Source organism: Fusarium subglutinans, assembly GCF_013396075.1.
Source record: "Fusarium subglutinans strain NRRL 66333 chromosome Unknown NRRL66333_c0000296, whole genome shotgun sequence".
Lineage (NCBI taxonomy): Eukaryota > Fungi > Ascomycota > Sordariomycetes > Hypocreales > Nectriaceae > Fusarium > Fusarium subglutinans.
In genome coordinates, this window is record NW_023502359.1 from 1 (window position 1) to 14,877 (window position 14,877).

Sequence of the window (14,877 nt, forward strand, 5' to 3'; positions counted from 1 at the left end):
TATTTTAATTTAAAATCCCTTTTTTAATAGCTTTTCTTTTTAATTTAATAGCGCCAGCTGTGCAGATAACTAAACGCACAGCCGGCTGTGCGGGTATGACTCGCCACTGGCCAGGCAACGCTTACGTAACAGTCCACCTAGAAAATGCTCTCCGGGTCAAACTCAGTGAGTTCGTTCAACTTACTTCATCCTTTGACAATATGTCCCAAGACTCGACAGACCAAAAAGGTCCTGAACTCGCTGTCGATGCTCACGTGAAGTATGTACAGAGCCTGGATACAAGAAAGGATGATCTCGACTACTGGCTTACTGAGCATCTGCGACTCAATGGCTTGTATTGGGGATTAAACGCACTCTTCCTCCTGGGACGGCCAGAGGCTCTCCCTCGACAGGATGTCATCGATTTCATTATATCTTGTCAGCATGAAAATGGCGGGTTCGGTGCAGCACCTGGCCATGATGCTCACATGCTGTCCACAGTAAGTGCTGTGCAGATTCTCGCCATGATGGATGCTCTCGACCAGCTGGAAACAAAAGGCAAAGGCAAGAACCAGGTTGGCAAGTGTAGGTATTTTGCAAGGTCCACAGTGCCTCCTATGCACCCACTGACCACCAACAGTCATCGCGGGACTGCAGAATCAAGAGACTGGTACATTTGCCGGGGATGAATGGGGCGAGGAGGATACCCGGTTCTTGTACGGTGCATTCAATGCTCTGTCCCTACTCGGTCTAATGTCCCTTGTCAACGTCGACAAGGCCGTTGCACACATCATCGCCTGTGCCAACTTTGACGGTGGCTATGGAACAGGGCCTGGTGCGGAGTCGCATTCGGGTCAGATCTTTACTTGCGTTGCCGCCCTCGCTATAGTTGGTCGGCTTGATCTGGTGGACAAAGAGAAGCTCGGCAGATGGTTGAGCGAGAGACAAGTTCCCTGTGGTGGCCTTAACGGTCGACCTGAAAAAGACGAGGATGTGTGCTACAGCTGGTGGGTATTGAGTAGTCTCGCCATGATCGAGCGCACTCATTGGATCGAGCGCGATGCGCTTATCGCTTTCATTCTCAAGTGTCAAGATACCGAAACTGGTGGTATCTCTGATCGACCTGGTAACATGGTCGATGTTTGGCATACCCAGTTCGGTTTGTGTGGTCTTAGTCTTCTGGGCTATCCAGGTCTCGAGGCAGTTGATCCAGTATATTGCATGCCCAAGACGATAACAAAGAGACTTCTCGGCTGATCGTCTACACGTCTATGAGCCCGTCTTTCCCCTATACAACTTACCCAATGGTGCCAGCCACCACCCTCTGACCATTCATAGCACATGCTTACGACGTTGTTCGGTGATAGCATGTGAATATGGTTGAGGGAAGAGGAAACTGTTGGTTTTTTCAGGGACATCGCTTGACTCCGTGGTGTTAGTCCCGTGAAGTCCTTCAAACATTTATCGACCTTGTCAAGACCATGTGGACGGTCTTATCACTTTGAGCCTGGTCATGTTGGACCGATAGTGTACTACCCTTAATTAATACACCTAAGTATCTTTCAATGTCAATACAAAATTTCCTGCCAATGAAGACGCAATCGCCTAAGGTAGCTCACCCGCGGGCTCTCCTCGTGCTGCAAATGTCTCCTCCTTGGCCACAATTATCACACGCATCCCTGTTATCACATACTTCCCTGGTATTTCTCGATACTAGTATATGAAGAACAGTGCTTGGCCGTCTCCTCCGGCATGAGATGTAACTGGCCTCCTGTTCCATGCGCACTTAGCTGAAATCCTTGCCTGCCCTTCATGCCTCAGAATGTTTCCTGAGGCTCACAGGACTTTCAGGGCACCTGCCGACACGCTCCTTCCCCCCTGGAAGCCAGACCTGGCTAGCCCCTCTTCAAGCACCCCTCCTTCCCCAGACTTCTGATCCTCCCTACTTAGGTAGTTAGTAGGTAAGGTACCTTACTAACCTGAGGTTACCTTATGACTTACGATGTATCAAAATCATCCGAATCACCTGCATCTCCTCTTCCTTTGATATCTCATTGCCAGCCCACCTGAGTGCCTTAGTACCTAGGTACCTTACCTACCAAGGTAGATATCTTTTCTTAGTCACGTCGTTGAGTACACCTCCCAGGAGCCTTTCAATCCTTACTTTTCGATTCCGAATGTTTCGGTATTTTCGCATAACTGGCATTGTTTCTTAAGGAAACTTGTTCTTCATCTTCACAACAGTGTCCCGAGAGCTCTTGCTGCTAGCAGGACAATCCCTACTAAGATACAGTGAGTTTCAAATCCTTCTTTTCTCCCTTTGTACCTGCCTACTTAGGTACAGCCTAAATGACATAAGAGCCGGGAAGATGGTAGTCATGGTGGCTTTCCTTGGCTGCAAATAAGAAGATCTGGGCACTGGAATCAGGAAAACGACCGTGCTAATTGCTTCTACTACAGTATTTAGGCTACCTACCTAGGACAACTCGATTCTTTCTCAAGCGCCATGTCCTTTTGACTTAGTCTGAAGCAATAGCTAGCAGGAACGGACTTTGATTAAGACACAATAAGGAGCGAGGTCCAAGAGGTATGGGAAGCTTCTGCACCCTTCCGCAGACTGCCGCTCTTCACGTATCGAGATACACATCTTTCGCGCGAATTCTCCTCCCAGAACCGTTGCTGTCCAGGTATGTTATTCGAGGTAAACAGGGAAGGTGACTTCTGATCTCGTGGTAGACAGCACTTTCCAAGTTCAAAGACGTTGCAACTTCATCTTAAACTGCGTTCCGGAAAGTCTCCAAGTCAAGCCTTCCTTCCCTTCCACTCCCCCATCGGCCGACTGCTATCCATGAGAAGCAACAAGGAGTCGATCCTGCATCATCAATTCAAAGGTTCAGCTTCTACTGCTATAAGCCGCAATCATGGCTCGAAGTAGGAAGTCCACAAAGCCACCACTGGTAAGCAACTTCCCCTCGTACCTATTTTCAATAGCTACTTGTCTTCCCTTCTTCTGGATCACAGACTTCGCCTTATCTTCACTTGCACAAGACCTGCTCTTTTCGACCCAGAACTTGATTCCATCTCCATCTCAACCCATTGCACTCACTATTGCCCTTGTTTTGACCTGTCTGTCAGCCCTTTCCCATTCATTCTCAGACGAGGAGAATAACGCTGGGCAAGCCGTTTTACACGCCATTGATAGCTCCCTTGGTACCGTAGCCCAATCAATTCGTTGAAAAGCCGCCCTGAGTCGTTACTGAATAAGAGTTACTGACAATTACGTTATGGCTTAGGTCATGGCTACTACAGCGATACCAGGAGACAATACAGCCAGCTCTATCAGTCGACATATCCCACTCTTTTGTTCCGTGTGCCCTGAGACTCCTCGTTTTTCGGATGTCTCACATCTTCTTACTCATATCGCTTCGAAAGGACACCTTCATCACGAAACCCAAACGAAGCTCAAGGCTCACCAAGATATCACCGCCGCGGTCAAACTTCAACGTTACGAGGAGTAGTACTCCCAAAATGGCATTGAGGCACTGTTGGTTGATAGAATGAGAGCAAAGCAGTTGAAGGAAGAGGCTCGTAGCCGGCGCAATCAAGGAACCAATCTTGCCTCTGTCAAGGTAGTGATATCTCCTTCAGGTGGCTGTTCCTTTTTCTAACAGTTGAAAGCAAAACAAGCGGAAGATTAAACAGGAGACATCAATGAGCCCCGCGATTAAGCTCGAAGGAGACGAAATTCTCGACGATTTCCCAATCTTCCCTGGCTTCTTTGACCATGAACAAGATCAAGATGTTCAAGAAGAATTCTCTCTGGGAGCCGACTCAATGTCGCTGAAGGGCCAAGTGTGGCCAGGAATGGGTAAAATGGATCTTGCCGACGACGAGATGAGGCGGACTCGGAACCAAAAGAAGCCCAAGTCCGTAATCGACAGAATGAAGAGGGCTTCGGAGCGTATCGAACCTACCCAAGTCATCATGACATCTGAACTAGAAGTTGAAAGGATGAAGGACGTGTATGATGATGCTTCCTCTCCTGCTCCTGGCCAGGAAGAATCAGTATGTACCATGAGAGAAAGTCCCTTCCAAATGCTAACCTTGTCAGACACCACCACGAAAAGCTCCAAAAACGAAGCGCAAGAAGGCCACACCTCTAGCTGAAATCTCGGCCAACGCTCCCAAGCAACGCCGTGGTACTGCTCGTGGTCCAAAACCTGGTACGGGAAAGAAGACAAACACGACAAAAAAACAAAGTCGCGAGAAAGAATCCAAGACATATCCTCCACCAGAAAAACCGCAAGATATCCACGATGTTTTCCGTGATGAAAAGGACCGGCCAGGTGGGTATTGTGCGAACTGAAAAAGGGGAAAATCGCTAATACGAAATGAAAGCTTCAATCAGTGAACCTCCACTTCCTGCCACTCGGAATGACAGAAGGTGAGGTTTAGTGCCGCTTCTGTAAGAAAAACTGACACCGAAACTAGATTCGACCTTCGCACGAAGCATGGGGCTCGAAGCATTGACAACTTTCTTCATTCAAATCTTGTTTCTCCCACGCCACATCCAAGAGATCTAGCACCGCGACAACTTCTAGGCCGAGAAACATCTAACACACTTCGACCTGAATCATATGCTCCGGGTCAGTTTGAGGAACACCTGAGCCATCATTATTCACAACTAGATTCTGGATTTGGACTTACACACAAACAGGCACTTTCAGTCACGTAGAAGCTTCGTATGCTTTGAAAGACGCTACCATCTACAATGCTTCGTCACGCCTTCCGTTCGTCCCTCCAAATTTCGACCAGTATCGAGGACTTGGCCCAGACCAGTTTCAATTGGCCGCAGACTATGGATTCCAGCTGAAACATGAAGACTACACAGGATCAATCACAGGAGATGTAACACAAGGAACAAACAGCAGTCCTTTCATGGGAGTGCCTGGAACCAACCCTCTTTTTTCTCATGACAGGCCATTCTTGAATCCTTACAGCCAAGCTACACCAAATGCAACATTCTCCCCATTGTCATTCACTTCTATCAACCGACAGCAAGACCACTTACACAATGACGGAGGAATAAAAACACCACAGGCACAAATTTGTGAGCCAAATGAGAACAATGGTGGCCTTGGAGAGGAGCAAGAGCTAAGCATGAGTGCACCCTGGAATCTGAATGGTACAGAAAATGATATGGACTTCTCCCACGGCCTTACAGTGGACGACTCACAAATGTGACTGACATGATGAGCACCGAAGAAGGCAAGACATGTGTCTTGTGGTCCTACAGGCATAGACGAGAATCACAAGATCCACATACATCAATGGACTTCCTCAGTCTTCCAGATCATGGCAAGTCATGATAGATCATTACTCTCAACCCTCATGACCGCCACCGAGGTAACCATTTGGCTGACAGCCATCATCGTCATGAGTAAAAGAAAGTTCTAACCTCCCAGATATATGAAAATGCTGTACATATTACGTACGACTCCCTACGCCAATTTTTACCGACTTGCGTTTTTGACATTCTTTTTTCTTTCTTTTTGAACTTTCAACAAAGTGGTACCGGGTAGGGACACAATTAGGAGTTTCGATTACCTTGGGACAATGTTAAGTGGCGCTCAGACAATCAGTATGGGGAATCTGGGGCCTCAAAGAGGCATATAAAATGGTGTCATGAGAAAAGAATAACTAGGGGGACTTTGGTGTCCGGGGAGAAGGACATATCATTTGACATTGGAGTTATGGGGTGTCAAGACAGAAGACATTGTAAGCATTTTATGGGAAATTAGTCATTCTGACATTGGGTTTATATTTCTTTTCTATCGAGTCCTGCAAACATTACGTAGTAAAGTTGTGATGTTACTTACAATTGTTCAATGCCTGATACCAGCTGGTCAAGTTGATCCGGCCCGTTATGTATTACGTCCGACAAGGCATGGCAAACACCCCTGAAGCGACGAATCTTCATTTCTTGCTCCATTTGCTCCGACTTCAGGGCAGCAACATCAATGACTTTCTTGGGAATACGAGCAAGCCTCGCAACGTTCAGGCCATAAGATCGATGAGCAACACCTTCGCCAACTTCGTACAAGAACGTGACCTGTTCCTCGCCATCCTCTCCTTTCTCTGCCTTGAATTTCATGTGAACGTTCTTGACACCATCTAGACCTTCAGCTACCCGCGCTAGATTTTGATAGTGTGTGATGAAGAGTGTTAGACAGCGGGTTTCAGTGACGACATGCTGTAGCACAGCCTGAGCGATGGCGGCGCCATCATGAGTACTGGTACCGCGGCCTAGCTCGTCAAGAATGACCAGACTTCGGGGGCCAGCCGATCGAAGGATACGGGCTGTTTCAGAGACCTCAACCATGAATGTAGATTCGCCAGCGAAGAGATTGTCGCGAGCCCCCGTTCGTGTATGAATAGCATCACAGAGGGTGAGAGACAAGGCATCGGCTGGGACATAGGAGCCCACTTGAGAAAGGAGAACTATGAGGGCAAGGGCGCGAACGAAAGAAGATTTACCGCCCATGTTGGGGCCAGTTATGAGGTGAGCGAGAGGTGAAGGATGCATGAGGCTGGTAGAGAAGGGTATGTAGCTGCCGTCAAGAGTATGCTCAGCAATAGCGTGACGGCCGTTGGTAATAGAGATAGTTGGGTCAACGGTTGAGGGGAGGAAGGAGGGTCTAGAGTAGCCTGGCTGAGCGGCAACTTTAGAGAGTGAGAGAATGCAATCGAGGGTCGCCAGAGCAGATACGGCATCGCGAAGAGGCTGGTAATCTGCAGAAATGGAGGCAAGCAGATCTTTGAAGGCCTTGTCACAGGCAGCAGCTAGGGCCTCGCGGTGTTGGTCGCGCTCCGTGATGAGGCGAAGTACCTCGGGCGTGTGAAAGCGGGAGAGTTTCTTCGTTCCAGAAATCTTGGCCCAAGAAGCAGGGACGTTTTTGATATCTGTGTTGGGCACCTCAATAAGATATTCGATGCCAGCAACAGTGACATATTCGACGGTCTTCTTCTTGATCTTCTCAGCGGCAACGGCACGATGGCCATCTAGCTCGTGCTCAACATGAGCGATACCAAGTTGATGATCTTGCATATCCTCTGTCTGAAATTCATCACGGAAAAAGCCATATTTATCATCCTTCCGGGCTGCGACAAGATTAATGCGCTCGAGATAGGACACAACTGTGTCAAGAATTTGTGGGAGTGCACAGACAGCATCGTTTAGGAGAGAGGAAGAAAAGGGGGCGCCAGAAGGACTCTTGACGGTGGAGTAGTAGCTCGCGACCCTTTGGAGGGCCTGAAGCACTGAGAGGAGTTCTGGGCGTGTGCATTTGCCGTAATAGATGCGGATAAGACTGCGTTCAAGATCGGTTTTGGTGTTGGCCAAAAGTGACTCGAGCTGGGATACAGGAACGGATGATTGCTTCTCGAGCAGCTCCTCTACGGCGTTGAGACGGGCCTCGAGAAGTTGTTGATCGAGCAGGGGACGTCCTACCCATTTTCGGAGTAGGCGATGCCCTGGGCGCGTGAGTGTCTTGTCGAGCGCCCAGAACAGGCTGCCCTTTTCGGAGTGATCTGTAGAATTGCGGTACACTTCGAGGCTTTCGAGGGTCGTACCATTGATTAGCATGTGTGAGCGTGTGCTGAAGCTCTGGAAGTACTTTGTGAGATCAAAGATGTGCTCGAGACCGTATTCTTGGAGATGATTAATCATAGCCGAGAGGCAGATGGTGACAGACTCAGGAAGTTTCAAGACCTTGTCGAGAAGGGCGGCGGCAGTTTCGTCTCGGGCATTATCTTTGAGCTTGTCCGCGTAGAATTGAGTGACGTGGGAGTACGCCTCAGCCGCCATAGTCTTACTTTTGGGAACGCGTTCGACTCGACTCCGGTCACCAAAAACATTCGTGCTGGTGCCTGATAAGTGCTGCACGAGTTTATCAGTACCCTTGGTTAGCTCCCCCACGATCAAGAACTCGCAAGGGGAGATGTGCAAGAGCCGCGTTTCAATCTCACTCCGCATGAAACCGTCCTCGAAGCTGTCGTATATGATGTCTCCGGTTGCTGGCTGTACGGCAATGATTCCAACATCAACTTTCTCATCAGTGCCCCATCCCTTGGCCTTGGATTCCGTTATACATAATAGGTAACCGCCCGAGGGGGCCCCCGAACCACCGCTCTGGTCCAGCTCACCATTCTCATCGATATATGTACCTTTTGTGTAGAGATTGGTGAGCTTGCGGACGAATGGGGTGTTGCGGTTGTCTCCAGCCTTCTTCAATGCTGCAGTCTCGATTTGACGAACGACACCGACTTTGTGTCCGGCAGCTACCAGGCGCTTTGCATGTACCGGAAGACGGTGCACCGGGATACTCGCCGAGGCGAAGCGATCTAAATGGGCCTCTGATGGATCTGTACAGGTCAGAATTATGCGCTCAAGGCTGCAGGAATGACAACTTACGTTCATCATAACGCATCTTGCCTGGAATGCAGACTATACTCAGCTCCTTGGCTGCTATACGAGCATCCTCGCCAAGGAATCGAAACTTATAACCCACTTCCATGATGAGGATTGTGTCCATGTGTCTTCTCTTGATGTCAAGGAACTGGATCTCCATAGGAGTGAGTTTGCCTGTCCTGGAACCTTTCTTCTTCGTCTTTGCAGGGGCTGGAGCATCCTCCTCATCAGGGTCGGCATCTTCATCTTCACCCGCCGGCGCAGCATCTTGGAGATTGCGACGCCATGCGAGTGCATCTGGATGGCCGAGTTTCTTGACGAATCTTTTATGTAGCTCCTGGTGTTGTCGCCTCTCTTCCGCATCTTCATCCTCGTTCTGGATCGGTTCCGTGTTCTTGTCACCATCTTGGGTGGCCGGTGCACTGGAACCGTCATATCGGTATCTTTCTGTCCGTGTCCCTATGGTCTCTTGATCGCCAGCTTTCGATCTGGAGAAGAATGTCCTTGTGTCTTCATTGACGGGAGTGTCATCAACTCTGGCTCTTTTCAGAATCTTTCCAGGCTTCTCATTCTCTTTCCCTGCATCATCTGAAGCTCGTTTTCGCGAGGGCGACTCGTTATCTTTACTGGATGGCTGTGGCTGCGATTGTGACAGCGACTTGGCAGCTTGTGCTCGGCTTTGCTTCTCAAAGACTGCTGCTAAGCCATTAACGGTCTTTGGTGTGAAAAATGAAGTCAGTGACTGTTGTTTCTTCTCGCTCGATTTCGGAGTGGGAGCCATGTTGGAGATTGAACTTTGTGGATGTTGTAAATGGCATTAGCTATAGGGGGTGTTCGCATTTGATACCCTCAATCTACCCCGTGAATTTCGAGGTAGTGACGTTGGAGAAAGCGCGTCTCGGGAGTTGAGACGCGTTGAGTGGCTGGATGACCCACATTTCTTCCATTCTAGGCAATTCTTAAATTGGCACTCCGGACAAGATATCATGTCCTACCTATCTACGGAGTATACCTTACCTGTACTCCCAACCTCAGCAAGTGCTGACTTAGTGTTGATTTTGATCTGAATCTTGCTTGACCGAAATATGTTAACGAGGCAGAGAAAACACCTATTATGGACTTGATCTTGATTCGGCACAGGCGGCAACTTACTGTAGCCCTTTCATCACAAGATCCATGCTGAGTACTTCCCAGTCAACTCCTTACAATACCTACGCCTACAAGGTGAAAGAAGCGCTATAGACATGAATGGATAGGTTATCAAGAATTAATCACTTGCATATCCGCATCCTTTATACTCCGTACATACATACAGCATTCCTGCACTCCACTCGACAATGATCAGCTAAACCCCGGCAATAGGAGCATAGGCCACTAGTTGGTCAGGGTCTACTCTGTATTGACATGTTGACATGTGCCTTAGAAAAGTCATGATGTGTGTCTGTCAAATATTTGACGTGGTTAGGCTATTGTTGTTCATGTTGGGAGCTCCAGTGACTCGACTTACTCTGTACTGTCGCGCCAGTCATTTCCTTCGTTCTGTGCTAAGAGTGTTAGTTATCACAGAAGTGAGGGACCTCGCTAAAACTCACAATCTCGTTATCACATAATTCTTTAATGTGCCGCCAGAAATTCAACACGGTTGGTCACATGCATTTCTTGGCTTCAAAGACGGGCGCTTGCATCGAGGCTATGTTGCTCCCCATGATGAGCTCCAGAGCTCTCATGATCCATGATTTTACCCCAAATGCCCCACCCTCCCGTTATTCTTTGGCCCCCAAACCCTGCAAGGCTCTTCCCGAGGCCCCGCTTTTGATGGCTTCCAAGCTTTAGCTTGAGCTCTCGGGCGCTTACAGCCTGTTCGGGGGAACCAATCAGAGTTTGTCATCGTTCCTAGTGTCTTTGAAACTTAGTTAGGTTGTGAGTTTGAGATTATCTGAGCTCGATATTTATCTTGTGAGAGTGACGCATTCCATGCCCTTGAAGCTGTTGCCGCCGGATAAGAAAGATGTGTTTTGTTAGGCTAACTCGGACGGTTACATCCGTTGTGCTCGGGAAAATAGTACATTAGTACCTTTTATCCATGATGGGAATAGCAAGAACCAAGCTTTTCGTACCTACCAGGACTTCATAGGCACTCCTCAGGGTGTAAGAAGACTTCTGACGTTAAACTGAGGTGCCGAAATTACTTAGTCTAAGATCCTCTATATCTATACTAAATTACACTAAGTATACCTAAGGACTTTTGTTACATAGGATAGAGGTCCGAAGTTTTATTGCATCCCCTTGGCACTGTATGTAGAATCTATTCTATGAAGCAACGGCCTACGTTTCAATCATACCTTACCTTTCGTAGATACCTTAGCTTGGGTGCTAGAATCCCCCTGTACTTGTAAACTCCCTCTAGTTTCCTACGGTTGAAGGCCACGCCACGCCACCTCACTTCGGTTTAACGAGGTGCCTCCCAACTGCTGTATGCTATTGGAAGCCCCCATAGGTAATCTGTATGATCCAGCAGACCACGGCGCTTGAGCAGAAGAGACCCTCTTCCCCTCTTGATTATCCTTTCCCCCTTTTCCCTTTTAATTTCTATCTTTCTCTTATGCGCTTTTGTTCTCTACAAAGAAGTCCCGTGAATCTCGTTTATCACTTTTTCACTCTTCTGAAACCAACATCAGAGTTTTGTACCTGACGCGGCCGTTTCTGCGACCTACTTTGCTGGGACCCCTCAATCAGGTACAAACAAGCACAACCAACGCCACGGGAGACAGAAGGCACTAACTACCTGAGTAGGTACTAATCTAGGTACCTACCTTACCTGTAGGCACGGGCGCACAAGCCCACGTCACTTCAGCCGATACAGCCCAAACGGTCGAACCCCGCTCAACCAACAACCCAAACAAGATAAACCTACCTAGAAGGCACATCACTCAAGAGTTTTGTTGACCTTTCAAGTCTGTACTTGTTGATCAAGAACAGGCCAGCTACCGTGGCCTCCGTTGCGCCTCGCCATCTGCGTCATCAAGCTCAAACAGAACGTTCTGTTGCTCGCTCACCTACCCCGCCGTCATTGGGGAACTCCCACATCGCATACTGTCGCATACTTCGCTTCCGTATCTTCCGTTAGAAGCGCCGTCGTATATCAAGATGGATCGCAGTCGTGGTGTTCCAGATGAGGAAATGTTTCTCAGCAAGCCTGCCCCTGAAGACTGCGACAGCCCTACCGTTGAACCTTTGCGCATATTCAAACCTCAGAGCCCCCAACCTGCAAAAGATGGCAGATCCTCTGCTTTCCGATATCCTGCGCCTCCTTCGTCCACATCTCCTGCCTCTAAGCACTCTTTCCCTCTACCTCCTGGTGCCTCCAGCTCTGCGGCTCCCTTGCCGTTCCCGGACGACGACGACGTTCGTAAACCAACTCCTGCGAAGCCCTTCGGCTCCGCATACAACGACACCAGCCCTCGACTAGAAACCAGCCCACCAGGAAAGAAACCTGGTCTCGCTGAGCGAAGAGGAGCTGCTCCAAAACCTATCAGCTCTCCCACAAGTCCCGACGCCGACACCGATCTTTTTCAACGTCCTCTGGCCGATAGCCACCGCCCTGGCTCCTCTAACAACAATTATCCCAGTTATCAAAAAACCTACTATCCGCCACCTGGTGCTGCGTCTGGCCCATCAAGCAATGTGCCAGCCCAGCCTGCCGCTGTCCAACAACTCAAGATGAACGACCAAGGAGTCAATCGCTTTGCTTCAACTGCCTCGACTTCAACGACCCGGGCAAGCCGTGGCTCGCCTCCCCCTCCCGAAACCCCGATTGTGGAGCCAGGACAGGCGCCGGCTGATGCTATTGAGGCCCGTTATGCCGCCGCTGGTATCTCTGGAACTGCTACCCTTAACAGCCTGGGCGCCCCCAGTGCGGCCGCTTCCCAAAGACTCGCGCAGTATGGAAACCAGCCTCCTCCTCAACGACCATGGACACCGACCGAGACCCCAGACCAAGCACCATCTGGTCCTCCGACTGTGTACCAGGGCATGAATGCTATTTCGAGTCCGGCACAATCACACCAGTCGTTTAGTCCTCCCCCACAACCCGAGCAGCAACAACAACAAAAGCCACAGCCGCAAGGGCAAGGGCAAGGACAGGGCCAGGCGCAAGTCAGTGTGTTGGAGCAAGACTTCCAACGTATGAACACCAACTCACCCCCTCCGGCATACTCGAGTCTCAACCCCGGTGGAAACACGTCCTATCCTAACGAGAAGCAACGACCCCAGCAAGCCGGCTCAAGTTCCGCCGCTGCTCAAGCCAACCAGCAGGCGACTGCATCGACAGCGCCAACGAAGGCCGCCGCAGTAGCTGCAGCCTCAACTGTTACTGGTGGACTTGCTTCACCTGCTCTTCAGCACCCAGGCCATCCTGCGTTTGCCAATGACCCTCACCCTGCGTTTGCAAATGAACCGCACCCTGAGCAGAATGGGCAACCCTCTCAGCAGCAAGTTGTTGCCCCTACCCAGACCTTCGAACCCCAAAACCCTGCCTCACCCCCACCTTTGCCTGAGGGATGGATCGCCCATTTGGATCAGAATTCCGGACAATACTATTATATCCATCTGGCATCTCAAGCTACGCAGTGGGAGTTCCCAAAGGGACCAAACCCCATATCTCACGAACAAGCTCCTCTCTCGCCAACCGCTTCGACTTATGGAAACCCTTTGGCATCGCCGATGTTCGGCAAGCAAGCCATGGCCTCTCCGATGTTCCCACCGCATACCCCTGGTTATGCTGAGAGCATCATGAGTGTGGCAGCTTCAGCAACACCCACAGCCGCCGGGTTCACCGGTCCTCCACCGAGCGCGGGGGTTGATATGTACAGAATTCAACCTACGAATGGCGTTTACTTTGGCCCTTATCTACGATATGTGAACATGGATATCGAGAAGGGCTTTTGGCTGGGTAGTATTCTGATTGTGACAGATGCTCCTCAACCACCCACAATCCATATTCACCTGAGCCACGACCTGGCACCCAATCCACGACAAGCTGAACCTCGCCCAATTTTCACACACCAAAGATGGAAATTTTATAAATATGATCTAGAACTGCCCATGTCCGAAGCTGGTACTGAGCGTTGGACATACGCAGTTACCTCTCACCTTGGATGCACTCGCTATGAATTCGTCGTAGCTGGGCGCCAAGAGACTAGCTGGCGCTTTATTGCACACTCCGGCAACGATTTCGCTGCAGGTACTTCACAGAACGAGCGAGCTAAGCTTGGTGGAGTTGGATTCATGTGGAAGGACGTCCTTCAGAAGAATGTCGATTGCGGTGGCTTTCATGTTCAGTTAGGGTTGGGAGACCAGATCTACGGTGATCGTTTGTGGAAAGAAGTCCCTCTCCTCAAGCAGTGGCTTGCCATGAGTGGACGTGACAACAAGAAGAACGTCCAGTGGACAGCGCGACATGAAGAGGATGTCGCCCACGCATACTTCCACTACTACACCAGCCACTTTGATCAACCATTCCTTCGTGAGGCGTTTGCGCAAATCCCCCATGTTCTTCAGATTGACGACCACGATATGTAAGTGCACTGTTAGCATGCAGTTTGTTACATGTACTGACCCGAATAGTTTTGATGGATATGGCTCATACCCAGACTATATGCAATCTTCACCAATGTTCAAGAACATTGGACGAATTGCCACAGAGATGTACCTGTTGTTTCAGCACCACACCACTGTAGAGATGCTGCGGAACGTCAGCACCGATCACGACATATTCACTATCACTGGAACTGGTTGGCATTTCGTGAAGTACCTCGGGCCGGCTGTGGTGGTTGTTGGCCCTGATTGCCGATCCGAGCGTACCCAAGCCCAAGTAATGGCAGGCCCAACATACCAAGGGATCTTCCCCAAAGTTGCTACACTTCCCCCAAGCGTACAGCATTGTATCTGGATGATCTCGGTACCACTTGTGTATCCACGTTTGGACACTGTGGAGAGCCTTGCCAACACAATGGCTGCGGGCAAAAAGGCAGTCAACACAACATACAACATTCTGGGTAAGGTCACGAGCTCCGTTGCAGGCGTAGTCGGTGGTAAAGATGTGGTTGCACAAGGCTTCTCGCAGGTGAAGAAGGCTGTCGGAAAAACTGGTCTCATGGGTAATGTCTTGAACCAGTTTGGCGAGCTTGACATTCAAGAAGTGCTCAAGGATATGTGGACTCACGACACCAAGGACCTAGAGAGAACCTATCTGATCCGAACTCTGCAAAGCATTTCACAGCAGAAGGGAATTAGAATGACCTTCCTCTCTGGAGGCAAGTCGACTACCACATATCAGTTTTTGAGATCCTCAGGCTAACATTACCGCAGACGTCAATGCCTCAGGAGCTGGGTTGGTTCACGACCCCACGCACCCAGGTGATCACAAG

At 49.7% G+C, this 14,877-nt stretch overlaps 4 protein-coding genes across 4 annotated transcripts; 3 read left to right on the forward strand and 1 right to left on the reverse strand.

Moving 5' to 3' along the window:
* Window positions 1-200: 200 nt before the first annotated feature.
* FSUBG_12881 (geranylgeranyl transferase type-2 subunit beta) lies at window positions 201-1,236 on the forward strand (the record flags this gene model as incomplete). Its single annotated transcript, XM_036677714.1, has 2 exons — window positions 201-564; window positions 620-1,236. The coding sequence occupies 2 exons, from the start codon at window positions 201-203 to the stop codon at window positions 1,234-1,236; spliced, it is 981 nt and encodes a 326-aa protein (XP_036531640.1).
* Window positions 1,237-3,690: 2,454 nt separating this feature from the next.
* FSUBG_12882 (uncharacterized protein) lies at window positions 3,691-5,223 on the forward strand (the record flags this gene model as incomplete). The annotated part of the gene is made up of 4 exons (XM_036677715.1): window positions 3,691-4,044; window positions 4,091-4,329; window positions 4,471-4,625; window positions 4,697-5,223. The coding sequence occupies 4 exons, from the start codon at window positions 3,691-3,693 to the stop codon at window positions 5,221-5,223; spliced, it is 1,275 nt and encodes a 424-aa protein (XP_036531641.1).
* Window positions 5,224-5,810: 587 nt separating this feature from the next.
* FSUBG_12883 (DNA mismatch repair MSH3) lies at window positions 5,811-9,230 on the reverse strand (the record flags this gene model as incomplete). The annotated part of the gene is made up of 3 exons (XM_036677716.1): window positions 5,811-5,820; window positions 5,859-8,403; window positions 8,453-9,230. The coding sequence occupies 3 exons, from the start codon at window positions 9,228-9,230 to the stop codon at window positions 5,811-5,813; spliced, it is 3,333 nt and encodes a 1,110-aa protein (XP_036531642.1).
* A 2,366-nt stretch (window positions 9,231-11,596) lies between these two features.
* On the forward strand, window positions 11,597-14,807 carry FSUBG_12884 (WW domain protein; the record flags this gene model as incomplete). The annotated part of the gene is made up of 2 exons (XM_036677717.1): window positions 11,597-14,025; window positions 14,075-14,807. The coding sequence occupies 2 exons, from the start codon at window positions 11,597-11,599 to the stop codon at window positions 14,805-14,807; spliced, it is 3,162 nt and encodes a 1,053-aa protein (XP_036531643.1).
* Window positions 14,808-14,877: the final 70 nt, after the last annotated feature.